At 43.3% G+C, this 24,037-nt stretch overlaps 1 protein-coding gene across 4 annotated transcripts in view; it reads left to right on the top strand.

Moving 5' to 3' along the window:
- AOC3 (amine oxidase copper containing 3) overlaps positions 1–23,444 on the top strand; it is a 263,107-nt gene extending 239,663 nt beyond the window's left edge. For all 4 annotated transcript variants that reach the window (XM_078645340.1, XM_078645343.1, XM_078645341.1 and 1 more), the window contains exons 2-4: positions 2,738–3,023; positions 13,089–13,218; positions 21,133–23,444. In XM_078645340.1, the coding sequence (XP_078501466.1) occupies positions 2,738–3,023; positions 13,089–13,218; positions 21,133–21,417 (701 nt within the window). In that variant the 3' untranslated portion in view covers positions 21,418–23,444. The remainder of the gene's footprint in view (positions 1–2,737; positions 3,024–13,088; positions 13,219–21,132) is intronic.
- Positions 23,445–24,037: the final 593 nt, after the last annotated feature.

Here is a 24,037-nt window from a genome sequence, read left to right as displayed (position 1 = left end):
GAGCAACACCATAATACTGCTTACTAGGAAGTGCATGTAGAATGTAAAATGCATGTCAAATATATTCTCCATGCATTATCGTGTAAGTGTAAAACAAGTCACCATTAGAAATAGATGTTAAGCTAAAACGTGGATTTAAAATGGAGTCTCAGAGCGAGCCTTTTTCTACTTTATATCAGTGTCCAGCTCTAGTTCACTTTAACCTTTTCCGTGCTGATGACGGAACCACTCCGTCATCAGCATGGGCGCGCCGCGCGGCCCCCCCCGCCCCCTTAGCGCTGCAGCGGAATAGCCGCCGCAGCGAAGGTGTTAATGCACTTCATCCAGGTGGCTGTTTGTTTGTAGGACTTTTTAAGCATGTTTTGTTACATTTTCATTGCTATAATACTGCTATTTGTGTTAGTTTTGTTTCCCGTTTGTTACTCCTCTTTGAATTATGCCCAGTTTTTGCCTCCACTGTAATTGCTGTATCGCTCAATAGCAACACATATCTTATAATCCATATCGATCAATTTTAGTGATTTCAGAGCTAAAGTTGTTGTAGGGCTGTTTATACATTGGAGCGATTTATTTTTTTGTCTTTATTTCAATGTTACTGTTTTATTTTGCTTAATAAAAATTCAAAACTGTACCTGATTTCATCTTGGTTGACTTCTCGGTGGCTTTTCGTATTGTACTCTACCTTACCTTACTATAGATAATCTTGTAATAATAGGGACGAAGGGTGGGCTGACTCTCATCAAAACTTGGAAAGAGATATCAAACAATCTGCCTTCCGCCATCCGTTCTTCTCTTCCATACTGACTATGGTAATCCCAAGACTCGGTTATCTCTCCCCGTCTCTTCCACACTTATCAGAGCCCTCTCCCAAACATCATCAAATCCTACAAACTCTCCTGCTGCAGGAATATCTCTTGAAGTCCAGATCTAGGCTCCTAGCCATGAACCAATGCTTGCTATCGGCAGTCCAGTGGATGCAAACCAATGGATGTGCTGGCACCTGCACCATCAGGCGGAGACAATGTACCATTTCTTGTTATATTATTTGCACGCTAGCATGTTTATAGTATTGGGCCTTTTATTCAATGTTATCCTAAGGAGCTGCTCTCATGGTTTTCTTGAGGGACTTCAGACCTCTGGGTTTTACTACAACGTTTACTGAGAAAGTATCAGTGAGAGGTAGGAACAATGCAGCAACCTTGCTATGATGTGTCTTTTCGCTGTGTAATTGGTGTCTTCCTCTGGATTCTACATTGGACAACTTAGTGAGCTGAGCCCCAGTTGCTGACCTTCCACTTCAAAGATTGTAAAGCTTTCTGGCCCCTAAACAACCCCATCCAAACTATTAGTACTCAACAAAGCAAAATCCGCTGTAGTGTTTCAGGGTACCAAAGGTAACTGGGCCTCATCGGTGAGGTGTATCTTGAGTCCTATCACACATTGAACTTAGACCCATGGCTAGGTATACCTCTCCTACCAGATATCACAGCGTTTTGAGTTCTAAGGCACAGCGAGTCAAGACTCACTTGCTTACGGTAGGTGCCTGTTTGTGATAGCACAGTTAAGCTGAAAAAACAATGGATATAAATGCAGTCCTATAGAAATTACTGGCGGCTGAGAATAATTGAAGCATTTCACCCATCATTCTGTGCTGAGACTTCCCAAGGAGGAGGGCTGTGACCAAATGTCTGTCCAAAAGTCTTCCACCCATCACTTTTTGTAATGTCTAAGAGAGTTTGCTCCCAGCTCGAAGGTATATTTCAGAGATTTTTCTGAACCAGGAGGGTTACATTTACTGTTCTCCATCAAAAAAGAATCCTTCGTAAATGGCATTAGAAGGGCTATGCTAAACTGGCAGGCTTCTTCTACGCTGTTTCTATTGGCCTATGGTTCACCGAGTGGAGGTGCCTGAGGGTGGCGCCTTCATCATGAACTCCACATTGCCAAGCACTAGATGATTTGGCGATACGAAGAGGAAGCGGGTTCCTTCTTAAATTAAGGCTCCTAGTTCACTGAGCGATGTATGCATGAATGAGTAAGTCAGTGCTTAATTTGAGCCAGTGGTTGCAGGTGGGAGCCAGTGGATCTCATTTTTTGGGACCAGCACTTATTTTTCGAACACAGAGATTCGTCCAGAAAAACACAAAAGGGGGAAAGAGGGAGGAAGAGAACGCCTAGAAAATAATGACAAATTGCGAATGCAGGGATCAAAAAGAAACAACAAGCAAGAGTTAGAGAAGGAGATGGGAAGTGTCTGGTGGTGGATTAAAGCTGCGTTAGATGGAAGCAACACAAGGCAGCCTTGGTATTCGGCACTCGGGCATTCAATAGCGCTGGCCGCCGGCTTCTTTGTAAAACTTTGGGACCCGGCACTTATTCTTTTACAAATTGAGCACTGGAGTGAGTATATATCAAAGTGAATATCAGTATATGTTTATGGATTTGTTCATGTATGTCGACATCATTTTGCACGAACGTGTTTATAGTATGAGTCAGCACGTAAGCATTAGTCACGGTTAGTTATTAGGTCCGATTTAATGAAATATTGACGTTGACCTCAAGGCAGGCTAAAAGTATCTACATGATGGACTTTTATAAGATTCCGGAATGCAAACATGAAGTCAGATTGTGAATCAGGATTTGTAACTTTGTATCACAAGACAGAACATCTTCTCTTCTCTAACCTTGGCTAGTAAGAGTGAAGCCTCAAATTGCATCTTTTGTTCTTGTTTCCCAGGAACCTCTAACTCTTTTTTGACACAAGACATGAAGTACGATCCTTTCAACATTCCTTGGCAACCAGAAGTGCAGATTCAAAGGCCAAAGCTTGTCCGCCAAGTGGTGGAAACGGAAAACCAGGCTGCCTATCGCCTGAATGACAAAATGCCCCGATACGTCCACTTCGCCAGCAACCAGACCAACAAGTGGGGTCACCCGAGGTCATACCGGATCCAGATTGTCAGCTTCGCCGGGGAGTATCTGCCGGAGACGAGTCCAGTAGAGAATTCAATGAACTGGGCAAGGTAGGTGTCTGCAGTAATCTATGGGCTGTGTGATGCTATGTCGACGTCATCAATATCAGCCTACAAAAATATCACACCACCACAGCTCCCTCGCTGATTTGCAGTCACCATAGGCTACTTTTATGCGAAAGGAGAGGTGAAATGTCAGTATCAGGTTCCTTCCCTTTGTGCCTTTTAGATCCGCTGGGTTCCCAGACAGGACCAGTGCACTCGTTCTAGATGTCATAGGATTTTTTTGTATTTTTTGGGCCATACCACTGCCCTGAGAAGGTCTGCATTTGCCACTCTCAGCTGCAGCTTTGTACCTCCTGCAGCCCTCTACAGATTGTGCTGTCCTTGTTCAAGCACCTGTTTTGGGGATCAGGACATAGGTCAGTTGTAGACGGACAGGTTTTGCTGCTGGAAGTAGCGGTGCGGAGGCACTGCAACCCAATCCTCTCCCCCCCTCCCCCACCCCCCTCATCCCCCATCAAAAAAAATAATCATGCTGAAAGTTCGAAGGTGAATGAGCATTATAGATGACTTTACATTTTTTTTTTTTATCTTGTCACGTTTGCTGTGCATTCAAAGACAGGGGTCAAATGTCAAACTACGTCATCTGGCAAATTGCTGCTTATTCTTTTGACATGGAGACTTGTGTTTGCTTTTCTTTCTCTTACTGCAAAGTGTGAGGATTTTGTAAAGTGAACTGTGTGACAAGCTTGCTGGAGTGAAAGGGAAGGCTGTAGGGTGTTATTTTCTCCTAACACACAACAAAATTGAAATACCTATAAATGAACTGTGCACCTTTGGCAAAATAAATAAACAGGGAAGCACAAATGAAGCACCTTTTTCGAATACTGAAGTGTGATGGAGACAAAGATTTTAATAGGACCGAACCCAATCAAAACACTTTACTCGGTGATGTGCAAATGTCGAATATTCAATGAAATCCAATTTCCATACATTGCTGTTAGGGCACTTTATAGTTGCATCAGTAAGGCTGCGCTGCTGTGCACTTTTAGTGGTCATTTCAATGGGAAATGCATTATCTCTCAATGACAGTGTGCTACCACACCATGCTTAGTAACATACTCCTGACAGTGTGCTCCTAAAGGCAACACCTTATACATACTACACCCTTATCATTCTCCTAATAAATGGGCGTGGCTCACTGGTGACACTTGTTCTTTGTGTGCGGCTGGGATTTTCCGAAGCCTTTTGCGTTCAACGTTGTGACATTTGTGGCAGCACCACTGGACAGAATCAAAAGAAGTCTAATCCTAAACTAGCTGGGGATAAGTTTACAGGCTGTGCAAGAACTTGTGGATAGTACAGATTGTCCTGAGCTGTAACGCTTCCTAGCATGAGCTTTCCAGGCAGATCCTACCGCCAACAGTTAGAGGTTTGTGGGCACACCGCCCAATGACAGCAACATAAAGGTGGCACCTGTAGGGACATCGCGATTTAAATGCGCTCAGTATTTTTTTGTGTGTTCTTAAACATCTATCCCAAGTATAATATTGAGAGATTAATAGAAATGTACATGTTAAAGCAGAGCTGGGCTTTAGCGCTCATCACATCTGGTTAGAAAGGTCCGCAGGTTGTGCACCTCAGAGGCAGGCATGAAGAAGGTTTTGCAGGACACAAACAGCATAAACAAACACCTGTTAAACCACTAAAAAAACATATCCTCCAGGTGAAGAGGAAACACTGCAGTTCCAGCACATGGTACCATCTGACACCACCCGGTACCATCTGACACCACCTGGTACACTCCGACACCACCTGGTACCATGTGACACCACCAGGTACAATCTGACACCACCTGGTACCATGTGACACCACCAGGTACAATCTGACACCACCTGGTACCATGTGACACCACCCGGTACCATCTGACACCACCCGGTACCAAACAACACCACCTGGTACAATATGATACCCACCTGGTACCATCTGACACCAACTGGTACCATCTGGTGGCATTACCATGTTAGCTTCCTCGTTATTACTTAGCAGGGCAGATTTATTACAAGATTTATAAATACAGCATAACTGTGGGGCCCTGAAAAAGAACCAGCTGAGGAGTAATACCCCCTTTGCCCCCACCTGCTGATGCCCGCCCCCGTTCGCCCTTGCCCCTGCTCTTCTGACGGCCCTGTCCAGAATGCCTGTGAAATTAGGGGGAACAATGTATTGTAAAGATAAATGGAACCGACCTTCAAAGGAACTTTAGCAATTTTGTAGAGGGTTTGAGGATCTAGATCAAAGAATTTTTAGGAGAATGGGTGGCAATTACTGTATGTCTAAATCAAGTGATGAAAACTGATTCGTTTTTAAGGGGTTCTGATGTACTCAGGGGAGGCTTGAAATAAATCAGTGACAAAGTTGAAAGCAGAACAGGCCAGGATTCTCAAACTTGATAGAATAAAAATACAACTTTACTGGAAGTTTGGGACAGTCTCTCGAGAAAGTAACATCAACATGGATGTTCTCTAAAGGCAATTCTAATCACAATCAGACAGGCATGTGAGCATCAGCAAAGTCATCATACTAACAATCAGGAAACAGCGCAAAGACTTCACAAGTCGAAGCAACTGCTCTCTGTTGTTAGTATTCTCATAGTGTGAGTTATGGTACATTAAACACTTGTATTTTAAGGGTTGTGTTTTGTGTAATTTCCATTTTACTTGGACTGTTTGCAATATATAGGTTGTCCAGCCAAGCTTGGCTCGTGCCTGGCTCGAACATAATGTCCGGCTCTTGCTCAACCCTTCACCATGGAGACTGGCTTGTGGAATAAAAGAGGCAGGCGTTGACCCTGTCCCTGCCCAATGCCGTTTTTAGGTCGAGCGTAGCGAAGGGACCTCATGTATACTTTAGTATACTATATATGTGGACAGAAGTCTGACACGCGCATTTTCCCTCTCGGATTTGACCTCGTGAGCGCGCATGTGTGCGAGCGCGACTCTGCCATGCGCTTTGGAAAACGAAACCTAAGAGCCGCGCGACGTGAGCTGTCTACGGTAGAAGCTCACGCACGCGGCTCTTAGGTTTCGTTTTGACTTGTTTGTTTCCCTGCAGTCTCGATCTGCCTAATACACTGGTGCATTTCTTTCCAACAGAGCAGTGCACGAGGGAGTTACGATACCATACAACCTCAAGGATATGGGCACCGAGAAAGGCTGAAAACCTTTTGAACAAAAGCCCGTGGCACGTGACGTTAATGGTCGATCCCACCGGCTCCGCTCCAGCGAGCAGCTGGAAGCAGACCTGTCACTCCTGGCAGGTAAGTGCACACCCCCTGCCTGAGAGCTTTTGTTCCTTCCGCCCACGCGCACGTCTCCGCACAGAGCAGCATGAATGTAGCAGGCCAACAACGCCGCTAATAGAGCCCCCGCTACACCGCGGAGCCGATGACTTCATTCAGAAGCAAGGAGAAGCAAGCGCTCGTGAAATGGAGGCGCTCATTCCACAACCCGGGCGCCAATTACACACTCAAGTGGATGCGTGGATTGTCTGAAGCCTCATGCCCCCATGAAATGGCTCCTTACGGCTCTCCCAAAAAAAATGAGTATCCCGGATCACGTCCTAAAATACACCTCGAAATCACAACAAAAACACTCGCTGCAATGGCTGAGGTCTTCTAGGTCGCAGAGCAGTTTGAATGTACCAGTGAGACCCTCATCAAGGTCATAGAAAGAGTTTTCACAGAATTTTGAGGAAATAGATGAGGTTGCTGTCGTGACCGCTCGGTACAGCAGGAGCACATATTTCAAACAGTATCAGAAAAGCATCGCCACTTAACGGGGAAACAAGCATCTCGAAAGCAATCTCCACGCAGGGCTATTTTTAGCTCCACCGAGTGTAAGCCGGGGCACATCGAGGCTCTGTGACACCTGCCCGGGCTGGCGACCTGCGCCCCCCTCCAGATTAAACCCGTACAGTTTATTCTAGCACTGTTTAATCCCCAAAAGAACCAGACGGGTTACAAAGGAAAAGCTTTCACGCCACAACCAACACACAATTTAATCTGTACAGCAATAAAAGATGCTGTACAAACTAGTAACATTAAATGAACTCCTGAAAAGTGTGGGCTGTGTCTATACAGATAATAAAAAGTACATAACTGAATTTACTCGCATATGCTTTAGGAAGGACATTTTGAAACGATGAAAACACCAAAATTAACAGTGAAAAAATACATTTATATACATTTTAAAAAATGATAACTGGGAAAGGTAATGAAGTCTGCTCCACTATGCCGAAATTTAAATTGAGCAAATACATCAGCTACTGGTGTTTTTTTTATTTCCATGCATTAACAGCAGGCAGGGTAGCCGCTGCTGGCGAGGCTTTCACAGACAAGTTATTTGAGATCAACACCACATGGTGGCTATCCTCGTTGCCACATATGCATGCAAGGACACAAACTCAAGCACACCCCCACACACAACCACACACACACCCCCCACACACACACACAAAACCACACACACACAACCATACACACACAACTCCCCACACTCACAACCATACACACACAACCCCACACACAACCCCCCACACACATAACCACACACACAACCCCCAAACACACAACCCACACACACAACCCCCCCCACACAACCCCCCCACACACACTCCTACCGCCCTCACTCTATCGCCCTCACTTTATTGCCCTCACTCACTCTATCGCCCTCACTCTATCTATCGCCCTCACTCACTCTATCGCCCTCACTCACTCTATCGCCCTCACTCTATCACCCTCACTCTATCTATCGCCCTCACTCTATCTATCGCCCTCACTCTATCAATCGCCCTCACTCTATCAATCGCCCTCACTCTATCGCCCTCACCTCACTCTATCTATCGCCCTCATTCTATCTATCTATGTTCTACCTGCACCTCAATGCTCTTGCTTCCTGACATTGCTGTCTCTGGTCCACTCGGGTGTGTCAATAAAGTCATCCAAGAGCTCTTCGCTGATGCTCCACCCTGGGAGCGGGGAGAGAGAGGGGTGAAGCGACCTATAAGGTACAGACCAAGAGGCTTATTTTGAGTTTGGCGGACAACATACACCTTAACAAGCATTTACAATGCAATAGGTCTCGCATTATTAAAGTTGGAGCAATTGGCATTGTAAATGACAATGTCTTTTATTCATTGTTTTTAAAACCTGCAATCGGTGCATAAACACGCACTTTGAACGTATATTCCTTGCTTACAATGAGCAAAGCTGCCAGTAAAAGAGACTTACAGCCTTGCTTCTCATAAGCATGGACTATAAGTGCAAAGTGCTTCTTTACGCAACGATGCAAATGAAGAAAAGGCATTGTCATTTACAATGCCAATAGCTCAAACTTTAATAATGCGAGACCTATTGCATTGTAAATGCTTGTTTTTAAATACAATAAGTACAGGACAAATGAAATTAGCACAAACGTAAAGACCAGAAGGCTGTATTTCAGTTAGATTTTTTTTCTGAAGTTCAAACACACTCCAAGAGTAATACTATTTTCTATTGAAGAGGATTACAAAATAGAAAGACGTTTTAAATGCACTTTTACAAAGTATATCTGATTGTGTAAATGTACACCTCTTGCATTTGCGAATGCATAATTAATAATGCATCGGGGTACTCCTGAAAAGCACTATGACCGTGCCCAGGTCTCCCACGAATACTCCTGGAATCCATTATTAATTCGAAAACAGAAATGTACTCAAAAGTAGGCAGGATAGTTCAGAATATCTTGCTGAGAATGCCCCTTTAGTCTTTCATTTGCGGAAGCTCTTCTAGCTCTGTGAATTTAACTCTTCAAAAAACTAAGGGTCAGATTTATGAAGGCCTTGCGCCGCCGGTGCGTCACTTTTTCCCATGTGAAAAATGACGCACCGGCGGCGCAAGACCTTCATAAATCTGCCCCTAACTGTTCACTGGAAAGGAGACAAAAAAAATCCACACAGGACGAATGTGCTTGTTTAAAAGCAATCAGCAACGTGCTCTCAGTTGTTTACTTTTGTGTGCACCATTAAACTGTAAAAACAAGCATTCTCATATCGTCTCCGCTTAAGTATGTGGTTAATTTATTTATTTTTTACTTAGAGGAGGCTTTGAGTTTAGTGAGAATATATCTCTTCATCTGTTTTGCCAGACCGGCCTTTCCCTCCCCCTGCACGGCCGGTTTTCAGCAACTCTTGTGAGAAAACAGGAAATACGTGCCAGGCACTTCACTCTGATGAGAACGGTGACGGAGCGCTGGGAAAACTAGTGCAAAGGCCTAGAGCCTGCCCTCAATCTCAACACACACGTGTGGATGAAGTGTTGAAAAGGCGTTAAAACCCACTCAGATCAGATTTGCTGCAGGGTGACCAGATGGCACCATTATATTTTCAATCTCTAGCTTCCCTTTAATCATTGCTTTCCGGGATGTTCGCCATTGAAACGTTGACTACCAGTCCCAGAATGCACTGATTTGTTAAATTAAATCCCAGTGTTGGAAATTAGCTGTACTAAGAATATGGAGTTATATTCCATTCCCATATTTGCTATCAAGTCTGCCATCCATTTTAGTCGTACATAGGACTGGTACCAGAACAAATCTCAATTCTCCATTGCAGAAGACAACAGTACGTGATATTTGAACTCCATTTTAAGTGTGACTCATATGCAACCATCAGCATAAATTATGCGATGAAGAAACCGTACATTAGGGAGCTACCATATCTGTGATCAAGAAAGGTCCTGGACAGTGGATTGGTTTAGGGACAATAAGCAGTTAATGGCATAGAACTCTCAGGTGAAACACCCTGTCTGGTGTTTCTTATAAACTTGGAAATCTCTGAATTTATTAGCAGGTTTTCAGCACAATGAGGGATTCAGGGAGGGACACCATTACGATTCATGTGCAAAAATAGCACATTTACATCTGCGGTTTAAAATGTGTATTTATGAAATTTCTAGAGCGCATTAGACCAAAAGACATCAAAGCACTAAGAGCAGAAGAGTAACAGATACACCGGTGGCAACCCCTAACACACATACCCAAAGGCACGCTCCCTAACAGAAGCGTAATCCATATAAAGCCACGTTTTAAGCTGCTTTTGGAACAATAGGCGCGAGTTCAGGCAAAAAGTGTTGCAGTTTATAAGTATAAAATTATTCTTGGTCACATTTATGTTTTAAAGGTGTTAGAACACGCAAAGTTGTTCGCTGATAAGGGCTTGGTGTACGACTGTGCTTCATCTGTGTATTGAAGAGGAGGGATGTCCTGTTGGGTGAGCACAAAACCAAGTAATCCATATACAGATAGACACTATGGCAGTGTTTCCCAAACTTTTTTGACTTGTGGCTCCCTTGACCAAATTGGCAGTTGGCCATGGCTCCCCACCATTTTTTTACCGGTGGGCGGGAAGCCCGACCTCTGGAGTACTTCCTGTTGACTATTTCATTTTTCAAATTTTGTCTAATTAATGTTTTACTTTCTTAATTTGGAAACAGGGTAAAATAGAATCATCATTTCGGCCGGGGATCAAGCATATTGAACCACAAAGAGGAGGATATTAATGAATGTAGCAAATTTAAACGGAGCACAAACATGCCAATACAGCACATATAACAGAGCTCACACATGCCTGCATGCACCAATGATGCAAATACAGTAGACCAGAGACAAGCTGTAGCTGCAATTGCAGCAAAGCACGAATCATTTCTGCAGATGCTGAGTACACACGCATCCAAGTAGCAAATGCAGCAGAGCACATTCAAGTCATCATAGCAAAGCACACACACATACACTACCATTCACATGGCGCGTGAATACATTTCGCCACTTTTTCAGAAACGTTTGATCCTTTGTGCTAGAAACTAATTTTTTCTGCTAAAATCTGCAGATTATGCAAGAGATAATGGGTTATGTGGCAAATCAATAATTGTGAGGAAAAAACTGCAGCCACATAAGTAAGTGCTCAATTCCTAATTATATGTTAAGAGCGTTTTAGCCTGGAGAAATACAAACTCGGGGTTCAAAACATAACATTGTGGTTGGGGGTTGTCCTTACTAATACTTTTTTATTATTTTCCAAAGCAACCCATTGAACCATCTACATAAAAACAATTGTTTAAGCAGCATGTTACACTCTGTGATTTGCAAGAGGCACATTGTCCCTCTGCTCTACTTTATGATGAGTCAAAACTGGGATTAGTCAAAGTTTAGATATCTCTCAAGCAGATACATTATTCGCCAGAGTTAAACTGACTTTTTTATGATGGTCTTATAATTGCAGGCATGTAAATAACTCGGAAGTCGGTACCATTAGCCCTGTATTTCAAAGTAAATTGCGCACCCTGAACCCCAAAGCATGGCTCCTGTTTCAGTGGCACATACGTTGAAATTAGTTTGTTTATTTATCATTCATTCTTCTGAACACCGGACAGAATGTTACTATTAAGTGGGATAGCAAGAACAGTTTTAATAATGAAAAATCGAAATAACAAGTCTGCATGTCTCCCCAAGATAATGCAATCCTGCCGTGCGTGCGCTAGGCTTCTGTAACTGCAGTATGGCCCATTGTCAGTCTGTGTGAGAGAATCGCCACAGACAGAATGACAATGGGGCTAATTGACAGACTGCAGGTCTGGGAGGAGCTGTTTAAGCCTCTTCATCACTTCAAAGAAATGTGAGCTGGCCTCCAACAGCGAGTGCTGACGGCATTTCTCCCCAGTATGTAGCGCTGCGTGCACTTTCCCACATTGTGCCGCGGCGCCCCTGGCTCCTCATAACGGCGCACTGGGGTGCCGCGGCGCACAGTTTGGGAATCACTGCACTATGGAATTGAGGAACTTTACTATGACCTTGAGGATGCCATCTGGACAATCTGCCTGAGATGAACCTAGTGAGCTAGGCCACGCTGATATCTGTGATACCCTTGTTCTGATGAGGGTTCCACAGAGAGGCTTATGGTCAATAGTTTAAAAGCAGCTAATGGGTCCAGGGGAAATAGGCGGATACAGACTTCTTGTTAATGATATATAGAGGGTGGTTGACTACTTAGATGGTTGTTATTTCAATGCTTTGGGAGACGGGTAAGGCTGAAGCACCAGGTGGGGATTGATATGTTGTTGGGGGTTGATGTTACTGGTCCACTCTGTGAGTTCACAAATGAAAAGAAGGCGGGTACTTTTATTGCTCGTCGTGTTCGAAGTATATTCGGTTGCCACAGTTAGGGTCTTTCTGGTCTTTAGGGATACTGAGGAGGAGAAGGTCCACAATAGGAGAGAGAATTGACGATGTTGCCAATGTGCAGGAATTGATCAGAGATTAATTTGATGATGGAGGAGGCGATGACCTTGTTATATGTAGTAGCTTTTTGGGTATTGATGATGCTGGCTAGGGATTAAATGCTCAGGGTTTGGAAGGAGTACCATGGGAGTCTGAGGTGTCAGTTTAAGTTAGGGGTTGTCTGTGGTTATTTTTAAATTTAGATTTTGCATCTGGTTAATCAATTTTGTGCATCTATTACAGGTTATTTTCGGTTTCGAGTGAGGGGGTTTAGGAGCAAAACTTTGCTTTCATTGCTGGCACTGAGTATAATTTTCAGGGGATGGCGTAATATTATGGCCTCATGTTGTATTTCCAAGCACTCTTGGATGGTTTGAGGGTTTTGTAGTTGTATGAATTTTGGAATTTGCAATGTGCCCTTCAAAGTTTACATATTTGCCTACAGTGACGCAAGCCTGAAATATGTCTGTTTCATTCTTGGGGGAGGCAGGGGGCAGTGTACCCACTGCCACTGGTCACATATGCACACCTTGCTAAATCCCTCAGTGGGTTAATGCTCTTGCTTCTTCAATCCCAATGAACATGCCATGCATTTCATGTTTCTGAAGTTGATACAACCAGTGCTATTGAATACTGGGACAGTGGGCGGTATATCCAAAACATTACCCACCGGCTTCTGCATACTCAAACCCTTCTGTTAAATCTACAAAGACTAACCAGGATCAGCGGCAGGGAACCTCTAACCAATGTCCTTTCTATATCCCAGCTCAGCAATGGTCATATCTTCTCTTCTAACTCCTAGGTACAAGCTGGCGGTCACCAAGCGGAAGGATGAAGAGCCCCAGAGCACCTCCATATTCAACCAAAACGACCCCTGGACACCGACTGTGAAATTCACCGACTTTATAAATGAGGAGAACATCACAAACGAGGTCAGTGGAGTATGAGTGAAAGAGACTCATAACCATATTCCTTATATCCACATATAGAACAGTGGCCCCCATCGAGTCATTACATTATTTACTGATGCATGATGGGAAATTGTCGAAATGATCATGCATGAAAGAGAAATCAACACAAATGATGGCCGATGCTCTGTATTTAAGTATACAAGTTTCATAACAAAAGAGTCAAGGGGTAATCAAAGTAGTCAAACCAATGCAGGCACTCCAGGTGACGGCGCAGTGTAGGTGCAATTAGGTGAGTGATACAACAACAAACATATACTACACTGACAATATTTTTGTTTTGCCGGAAATCAGACTAGTGACCTTGAGGTCAAACACACGTTTCTGAAGAGGATTCAGAAGTTCACTGAGCCATCAAGGCCAGCTCGTCTCCATAAAGCAGCAGTCCTGGTCCATAGCTGCCAGGTTTCGCTGGTCAGTGTGTGATGTGGTACTCTAGTCCTAGTTGTTTCCTTTGAATTCTGGGACTTGTAATCCTGTATTATAATGGAATAAACAAGGCTACACGTCTCAGAATTCAAAGAAAAAACATGGACTGGAGATGCAAACGAAGCATGGTCCTGGGGAACTTCCCAGGGCTGCTGTTGGTTTAGCATTTTATAGGAAGGAAGACTGCACTTAGAGCCATTCACCAGGAAACCCCCACAGGAAGCACCCAACTAGTCAAAATGTATTTAATCTGCACTAGATTCCATAGACTTTACTGCAGGTATTTAGCTGATGATAAAAATTAAGTGATGTTGGGTTCTTCTACTGTATAGGAATTTGATATTTTTCTTGTTTTAAATTGTTTAGGCAGATGTGTTCAAAACGACTTTAAAATTGAATAATTTGAATGGATTTTAGGTAGTCCATTCCAAAACACATGACGATTTTCTTCATGAAAAATCGAAAACTCTACAAATGTTTCTCTCCATCATTCATTCGTTAGGTTTAGAAAATCAAGGTTCAAGGGAGAGTGCTCTCACTTGGATCTCTTTTCGGTTGTACTAGAAAAAAAGATCAGAGCAAACAGAAAACACAAAACGTAGAAAAGTTCAAAAAATGACTTTAAAAAATATAAAATGCAATTAATGTTGAAAAAGTACTGAAAAACCTGTAGGGGGTAGGCTAAAGAATTAGGTTAAATATTATGGATAAACTATGGTGTGAGGAATAATGTAGGGGAACTTGTGTGGGTCACGGTTATGGTTAGGATTGGGGAAGAGTTAGGGATTGAGTCAGGGTTAGGTTAAATTTAGCTGTTGAGTTGACATATGGTAAGAACAAAATATGGTTTAAGGTAATGCATTATGGTTAGTTTTGGAGGCAGGGTTAATGTTAGGATTGGGGTATTGGTTAGAGTTCAGGTAAGGAATGGGGTTTTAGTTTAGATAAGGTTTATGGTTTAGGTTAGATGTTGCAGAAAAACAGGGGCACAGGAGGTGGCATGGGCGGTATCTCCCAATAAAATAGAAACAACATGATGTGAGAGAAAAAAAACAGAGTTAAGTTTAAGGAGGAAGTAACAGGGATTAAGGTAAAGGTTAATGTACGGGTAGGTAGAATTTGTAAATAGCGTGGTAAAAATTCAAGTTCTACCTCTACATTTTTTATCACATATATATGTTACTATGACGTTTCTACCTATGTTAATACACCTTAACTGTTTTGAAATGAACTTTTCCTATTTTAATTTTTGACATAGGTTAACTCTGATGTTGTAACTATGGGTACAATATGTAATGTTTTTCTTGGACGGGAAGTTTCAGCTGTGAAATTGTGCTAATGTTTCCGACCTGGAAACATCCGTCCTTCAAGGAGGCAAAGATCTATCACAAACCAAGCATTGCATTTGAGGAAGGGGTGTATTTTTTAGCCTTTAAAGTTGTGGCTAAATTGTATTTTTTGTCAGATGGATCCACTTAGGAAGCTATGTGTATCCTCGCTAGGTTAAAGCACCATGATGGCCCCTCCGTGCACAATTAGCCGAGCCCCCCACTGAAATTTCTGACACTCAAGCAAGGAACAGGAAAAAGAGAACAGCTCACTTATTGGCAGTGGAGTTCTGACCTCCTTCCATTGTATGGGATCCTCACCTTTAATGACACTGGGCTTCTCGACTGGTTGGCCGCAAGTGCCCGGGGCCTTTAGCATTAATGACAGCGGGGTTGTGAGCTGCTGCGATTGTAAGCACGTATCAGCAGTGACACCAGAGGGGCCTCTGTGTGAGTTGCCTGCGCTGTTTAAAAACTGTTTCAACTAGAAATTGCCTCTGTTTTATAACCTGCTTTTAGTTTCGCTTGCGCCAATTACCACTGCCATCAACACTTGATGCTGGTAAACTTTTAATGCTGCCCACTTTTGACAACCGCTTGTGAACTACGTACTCGTACTGTATTTAGCTTGTTGTTAATCACCTTTCGTTCTGCTGTCCTTGCCTTGGTCCGCCGCGGCTGACGTGCCGTTTGAGCGGAGGGCGGGACCTGACTACACCAGCTGCACTTGATTCCGCCCTCACTTCCGGGTCGGAAGTCGACGGTCGGCATTCTAGTGTGCAGACTCGGCCCTATATCTGCCCATGCTGTAGCGGATGCACGCAGTGGGCGCGCCGATGGCGCGCCAAAGGTAAGCCCATCTGCGCCAGTTCGTCACCAGATGCCAGACATGCTGCCAATCTCGACAAAATGGGCATGCATGGAATGAGTTGCTAGCAATCAGGATGCGGGTTGGCAGGTGTAAGCAATCTGGTCTGGGTGGTTTAGTGGGTCCTTTCGGCTGCAAATACTGTGGCTACATGTCTGTCATCTCAGCAACACCTTGCAGCCGCCCCCCCCAGTAAAAACACTACCATTTTCCACCTAAACTGCCACTCTCTAGCCAAACACTTTGCCGACGTCCATGATATTCTGGAAGCTGAGTCCCCTGATATCCTGTTCCTCACGGAGACCTGGCTCTCGGAGGACATGGTTGCTGAGCCAGGGCTAGCACTCCCGGAGGGCTATGACATCTACACCCTCAATAGGGAAATGAGAGTCGGGGGTATCGCGGTTATTTTTAAAACCAGCTACCTCTGCAGCTTCATAAACTAGCCCGTCACTGGCTGCGAATGTGCTTGTTTTAAAATCACCCTTAATCCTAACTCATTATGACAGGCTTACTAGTTTATCGACCCCCGGGTCCATCAAAAGTCTTTAGGGAAACTTTTATCGAGACAGTCAGCGCCCTGGCGGTTAATGCCTCGAATTTTACAGTCACAGGAGATCTTAACTTGCACTTGGATAATAATCCTGACTCCGATGTGGCTAATTTTGTGGCCGATCTCACGGCTTGTCAGCTCGATCAACGGGTCTTAGGACCAATGCATTCGGCTGGCCACCTGTTGGACCCAGTCTTTACAAATATACCTCCCCTTACTGTCCGACCCCCTGTCCCGATGGGATGGTCCGATCACTATCTGGTCCCCATGTCCATTCAGGGCATCATGCAAGCGTGTAATTTAGACAAAACACTCTCCCTCAAACGCCCTTGGCATAAACTCAACTGGTACCAATTTCTAGCCCACCTCTCCGCCACCACTCCAGTTAAGCCGGCTGACCCTAATGAGGCTAATTCGACCTTTACCAATTGGATTAACCAGCCGTTGGATAACCTGATTCCAGCTAAATTGTCCATGAATCGCAAATCAAAATCCAATCCATGGTTCAATACTAAACTAGCTGAACTGCGCAAAATCTGTAAAAGGCTGGAGAGAATCTGGAGAAGGGAGAAGGGATTTTACCCCGGCCACTAAAGATTGCTACCGGGTAGCCATAAGAAGTTATCATAGGGCCATCCAAGAACTCAGAAAGGTGCTGCAGGTCCACTGATCACCTCTGATTAGCAGTGTGAAGAGCTTGCCACCTTCTTTGTAAGGGAGGTAGAATATATTTATCAGTCCTTCCCTAGGGACCAAGCCGGCTCTCTTGAGGTATCTTGCAACCACACTAACAACATATTGGAGCCTTTTCCACCGATCCCTCCGGATCAATGGATCAATTACTAGCTCTATGCTCCAAAATCAAGTCAGGCTCCTAGGCCGATCCACTGAAGCCTGACCAATTTCGAAAAATGTTATCTACTATCTTACCTCCCTTCGGACAGGTGATCAATGGGTCTCTCAATACAGCTGTCGTGCCTATAGCTTGGAAACAGGCCAGGGTGATACCGCTGCTTAAAAAACCATCCTTAGACCCAAAAAAGTCTGAAAACCTTCGTCCGATCTCCCTGTTACCTTGGGCCGCAGAGATCACGGAGGCTTACGCCAACTCCCTCCTCACGGACTACCTGACCTCCAACAACAGATTAGACCCTTCCCACAATGGCTTTCGCCCTGGCAACTGGTCATGTCTGGTTACAGGTCATTGTAACCAGGCAGACGACAAATATTTTAGCTACGGAAACGGAAATGTAAAATGGCCTAGGCACAATTACAGACTCTGTATACTGATATTACAGATTTATTCCCATTACATCTGCCGTTTAACTTCTTCGAATAATTTGTATATATTTAAGCCTTGAGAAAGTCATGGTGGGGACAAAACGCTTGTTGGCTGTTTCATATTCTTTGCAACAAGGACTGGATCACTATCTCCATCATTGTAGAGATTTTTGACTGTATTATCCAGACTGAAGTGTCTGAGTCCTTGCAACTTCTTGTATTAATTTTGTTACTTTGATATCTGTCAAATAAACTAATAAATGTTTTGATAAATGTACTTCCCGTGTTTCCTGTGTCAAGAGGACTTCTCCTGTTTCTTTTTGCTGGGTTCGACAGAATTGTGTCATCAATATAATCTGAAATATTGTGAGTGCCAGGGTTTCGTTTGTTGTACACAAGAAATGATACATGCATCTATGATGCATCTGTTGGATGTGCAAATCTTAGTGACAATTGCTAAATGACAACAGAGTTTGGGGAACTGAAGGGCTGCAATGCATCACCAAAACCTTAACCATATGTCGATAATTTAGTGACAGGTCAATCTGAGACTATCACGAGTAGGTATCACTGCCGATTTGAAAGGAGCATATCTGTTTAGGTCTGTTTAAGGTATGTCTGGCAGGTAAGATTAGCAGACACTGAAGACAGACAATTGCTGCCAGTCAAGCCAGTCTACCAAAAATCTTCTGCAAAGACCAACAAGCATTGAAAATGTAATAGGTGTCGCCTTTGATTAAGTTAAAGTCATTTGCTTTGCTAAGGGTATTGTATAGCAAAACAAATGGCTTTAACTTAATGAAAGGCCAGACCTATTGCATTTTTACTGCTTTTTTTCTTTGTTTTGGCCATGCTTCACAGCATTTCCAAAAGGCATCAACAAATGCATAGGGCGCAAAGAAGAGACCTATTGGCTTTACCAAAGCTTGATTTTTTGATCTTCATATAATTGCGAACTCATTAGGGAAGCAAAATTATACAGTACACATTGGGGTGCGAAAGTAGATAGCACCAGCACATGTGCTGGAGATCGTTATTTCAACCGAACTGAATGCGCTATTCCTAAATGTAGAATCAAACAAATGTGACAGTATTCGATAACTAATTTAGTGGAGTGGTGTGGCTCACTGGTTAGAGGCGGCAGACCCGGAAGCAGAGAACGGCCCGGGACCAGGGTTCAATTCCCGACGCGGCAGGGTCGTGGACCAGGGTCAGCGGACTCGATAATTCTCGCCTCGGTGCCTACTCTAACCAGGGATCACACTCGGCGACTCTGGGCATTAGGTTGCCTCATCTCTACAACGGCCCCCCACATTCGCCATGGATGCCTGGTTTCACCTTGGAGATACCCAGTAGGGACCATCTCACAGGGTTAGTCAGGACGGGTTCCCCAGCGGTCTACAGCGCCACGACGCCTCAGGGCAGCAGTGCGCTTTACAAGACACATACATTTACATTTACTGCAAAGGCAGGGTGTCAAGTTGACACTAATCACGCCATTGATAACTACAATGAGTTAAGCACCCACAATACAGTACAAGATTTAAAATCAGGCTATGACCCTACACTCAAAGGAAAAAAAAATTTGAGCTGGAAACTACATGCGACGTTTGCTGTAGAAAACCAAGCAGAGAAATGAACACTGGTCAGACGCGTAGTGAGAACCACGGGACAAGTACAGTGTTTCAAGGCAAGCTCACCACAAACCCAACGTTTAAGCAATGTGATAAATGATATCCATGGAATTAAGTGAGTCAAAACCAGCAATGCATTACATTCAGGGAGATAATGCAAAGCCACAACATATAACAGGAGGGAAAAAAACGTTTGCCCAGCGCCATTTTAACCATTGACCACCTCAGTTTCTAAAATGCCATGATGGTGTCACGCTTTCCTCAGTAAGAGAACAGAGGAGATACATTTGTTGGCCAAGAGGCATTTGTTCAAGCATTTCGCTACATCACATTTGTTGTCTTACTAGAAAATCTGTAGTGGGTTTGTACGCCCAGACATGGGCCTGTGGCTTGCCATGCCATATGAGCTCAAGTTTCATGAGGTTCAATAATAGAAAAACACTTTTGGGGTTAATAATGCTGTAAGACAGTGTTTTACAGTTGTGGGTGATTTACGCTTAGGGTTGAGATGTATATATCTGTAGTGGCCTCAAGAAGCTAGACTTATTTTACGGGATCCTGCCCAGAATAATGCCAAGTGGTTAAGGAGCAGCAGACAATCATTTCTGCAGATCATATTTCATAGTCCCAGCAATCCTTTCAGATGTCCTTTTAATTATTCACATTTGTGGGAGGGAGTTATTTTGACCTTACAAGTTTGTGCTGAGCCTTATATTTTCCCTGTCATGCTTTCCTCTTCAGACACTCCTTTCATCTCCATTGTTGTGCATGACAACCATCTGATGACATTTGGGTGGTTGAGTTTGTGCAGGGGCAAGCACATCCACTCCAGTGATGCCACTAGTTGGCACTGCCAGTTACCAGTGAACCTCTGGCAACAAACTCTATCCCATCTACTGCACAAACTATTATTTAAATATCCCCTTCAATGTCCTCAAGTTGTTCAGATCAGGTTGTTCCACTGTTACCTTGTGGGAAGATAAGGATTATCAAACTGAGATAATTTCTGGGATCTGGTGTGTTCCAGTTTTCTTGCATTTCTTTCCAGTGTAATTTATGGGCTCCTGTTCCCCACAAGCAGCCACTATTTATTTATTTATTTATTTATTATAAAGTTTTGTATAGCGCGAACAAGACCCGTGGGTATCAGAGCGCTTAACATAGAGGAAGTTAAGGATTAACAAATATATTATATGGCTAAAACTGTTGTTGGGATTATGACGTTCATAGATTTGAGCACTGATCAAGATACCTGGGAACACTCAATTGTGTTTTGTTATTGACATCCTCCCCGTTCTCAACCTGTTTTTCGAGAGTACTACTTAATTAGATCAGTGCTATGATCACTGGCATATGTCCTCAGAACATTTATAAACAGTCCAGTTTGAATGTTGTGTTGCTTGAAATTGAAATTCCTTAAAAAACAGAAGACCATAGGCGTTTGGCAGAACAGGAACAGTTTGTTTAATTAAAAAGTTCAACCGGAAGAGCAGTTACAGGCACTAGGTCTGAGCATTGTCTCAATATGCATCGATTTTGAGGTTTCTTTATATACAAGATTACAACAAGCAATAAAAGGTTTCTGATGTACCACACATGGTGAGGAATGTTGGTTGCTGTTTAGGGTCATAAATTAGGGTCGATGGCTGCTACAGGTGGGTCTTCACCTGCGTGTACACGTAAATCACTGATGGAGGGGAGGTGCAAAGTGGATGGAAAAAAAAGTGAATACTGTTTTACACAGTTAATAAACAAATCACTAATTTTGGTCTCTCATTTCTCCAGGACCTGGTCGCCTGGATCACTGCCGGCTTCCTTCACATTCCACACTCTGAGGATGTTCCCAACACCGCGACGGCAGGAAACGCAGCCGGTTTTTTCCTGAGACCATTCAACTATTTTGATAAAGACCCTTCCCTCTACTCTCCTGATGGGGTCTACTTCCGAAGTGACCAAAAGTACACCACCTGCGAAGTCAACCAGCTCGCGTGCCAGTTAAAGGAGTCATCCTGTCCCCTAAAACGCCCACCATTCACCTACGATGGGTTTCAGAACATTGTAACTATATAAGCATCATTGACTAAGCCCCCTGCATAGGTGGCTGACCAATTCTAGTCTAGTGACCACTAGCATTGCCAATGCTCAGCCTCCAAAACATCTATAGCTGGAGGGCCACGCCCTATTGTTAAGCAATCCACCTTGAGGTCACCTTAATACCAATGGGGCTTTTTCCAAATTTTTTGCTGATTTTCTTGGCTTGCTTGAAAATACACATTTCTCTTTTATTCTATTGAGTAGCAGGTGCAAATGCTATGCTTGTTGGTCTTGCTGTAGCTCAAAGTTTTTCAAGGGATCCCCAAGAAAAATTAAGCTGCTTAATTGAAACTTGTAGGCCCATTCAGCCTGCCCATTCCTACCCACCTCTGCAAAACTCTATGGCCATATTTCCACTAGTAAACTATATAGTCATATTATTGTTTAGTCAGTACTGATACAACAAAAAAACCTGAGTGCATTTACATATTTTCACACTAATCAATTCCACTGGAATTCACTCTCACCTCTCTTCTTCAAGGCAGTTCACAAAGTTTCCATAACTTTCTAGTCTGGAAAGCTGATGTAGCTAGCTATAGGGAGGTTTTAGTCAATATTATTGGCCACACCTAAAACAATAATAAGCGTCCCTTCCGACTGAGTGAGCAGTAGCCAATCATATTGGCCTGTATAACAAGTTGCTCACATTGTTTCAGTCCTTTTTTAGGTCGAAGCGTGCCAGACAGCTGTTTAAGACATCTTGGGGGCATTCAGAAAGCTTCCTTGGGAATGCATTCCGCCCCTTGCTTACCATTGGCTTTGTGGTTTGTAACTCACATTTCCTGACCCTCTATTTGCTGGCTATATTTCGTTTAGGCTGTCCAGGGTGGTTTTGTCCCTCCCAAGGAGCAAAGCCTTTTCTTACCAACTCCCCTTGTATTCTTCCACTGGTATTCCTTTCTGTAGACAGGCCTGTAAATCTTGTTCTTTTCTTGTTACATTTGCTGTGCATTCAAAGACAAGGCAGGGTAGATGCCAGAAGGTGAAGGTGACCTCAGACACATCCACTCTGCTGGACATGTGGTCTGTTCTGTGGGGGTGGTCTTCAGACATGAAATGAGCAATATCTTCTAAATCAGGTATTGAATGAGTCACACACGTGGAATGAATATACTAATGATTGCTGCAATGTGCGTATCTATTGTCTTGTTATATTTTTAAGTTAGTGGGTCTTTACATAATATATGTTTCAAATTATGTGTATAGTTTATGGTGCATATGATTTGCATACTCTGTAACAATTCCTAACAGTATTAAATATACTGCTGTAGTAGGTATATAAAAGGGGTCTCTTTGGGGCATTCTCATTGTGATTACAGGTAATGAAATGTGCTTACTTGTTGCACTGCTTGGCAAAAATTCTCCACCTGTATTATTCCAAATCCTGCATGAAATTGTACATTTGATCAAACTTTACTTACTTTCATCCCCTATTTTAGTTTTAAGTGAACCACTGTTTCCTTTCTTCCTTCTGCCTGCCTCTGCTGTTACAAGTTGTTCTAAATATCATGCCTATCCATTTTAACCTCTTTTTGGAAACCATAACTATCTTATTAATTCCAGCAAGCAATTGCATCTCACATAGCCCCTCTAATTATTAGATCTAGGTCCATAATGCAACACAGAGAAACTGGCATGAATACATGGAATGCGTATGCAAAACTAGCCGCAATAACTAGTGGAACTGTCAACTAACTATGGGCTCCTGGGTAGCTGCTACTCGCTGTAAAGTGCTTCAGTGCCTTGTCAGGGATAGTAAGTGCTATATAAATGCAATTTAAACAATTTAAAATTAAATGTAAGGCTCTGTCTTCTGAAGGAGCTTTGTGTTTACATTTTCTTTCTTACTTCAAAGTGAGAGGATTTATGTGACCATTTTGTTGGACACTGGGTGTGTTAAAGAGTTTTTTTCTAGCACACAGCAACATTTAAATGAATTGTGAAATATTTCAGAATATATCAGAATTAGGAATGCACAAATAAAGCACATTTTTTGTTCATTCTGAAGTGTGTTGGAATCAAATACTTTAATATGATCAAAACAAATCAATGCACTAGGTAATGCCATTTTCACAAATTATTGTTTGTGAGCTGTATAGTTTTATTAGTAAAACCGTATGTTTCTGCAAATGTAATGGTCATTTCAATTGAAAATGTGTTGTCTGTAATGACATTGTACCACACTATGCATATTCTACTCTACATTACTCCACTCTGCTCTGCACCACTCCACGCCACTGCACTCTACTCTGCACCCCTCCACTTTACACCACTCGATGCCACTGCACTCTATTCCACTCTGTACCACACCACTCTATGCCACTGCACTCTACGCCAATTCACTCTGCGCCTCTCTACTCTACTCTGCACCACTTTACTCTATGAACTCTACTCTCCACCACTGCACTCTTTTTCACTGCACTCTACACAACTCCAGTCTAGCTCACTCCAATCTATTCTGCATAATGCCACTCAGCAACACTCCACTCTATGCCGCTGTACTCTATGCCAACACACTCTGTGCCAATGCACTTTATTCTGTAACACTCAACTGTATGCCCCTCTGCACTCTACACTAATCCACTGTATGACACTC

Source organism: Lissotriton helveticus, chromosome 5_1, assembly GCF_964261635.1.
Source record: "Lissotriton helveticus chromosome 5_1, aLisHel1.1, whole genome shotgun sequence".
NCBI classification, from domain to species: Eukaryota; Metazoa; Chordata; class Amphibia; order Caudata; family Salamandridae; genus Lissotriton; species Lissotriton helveticus.
Note: the sequence above shows the minus strand (reverse complement) of the source record. Positions and strands in the feature narration are given on the sequence as shown.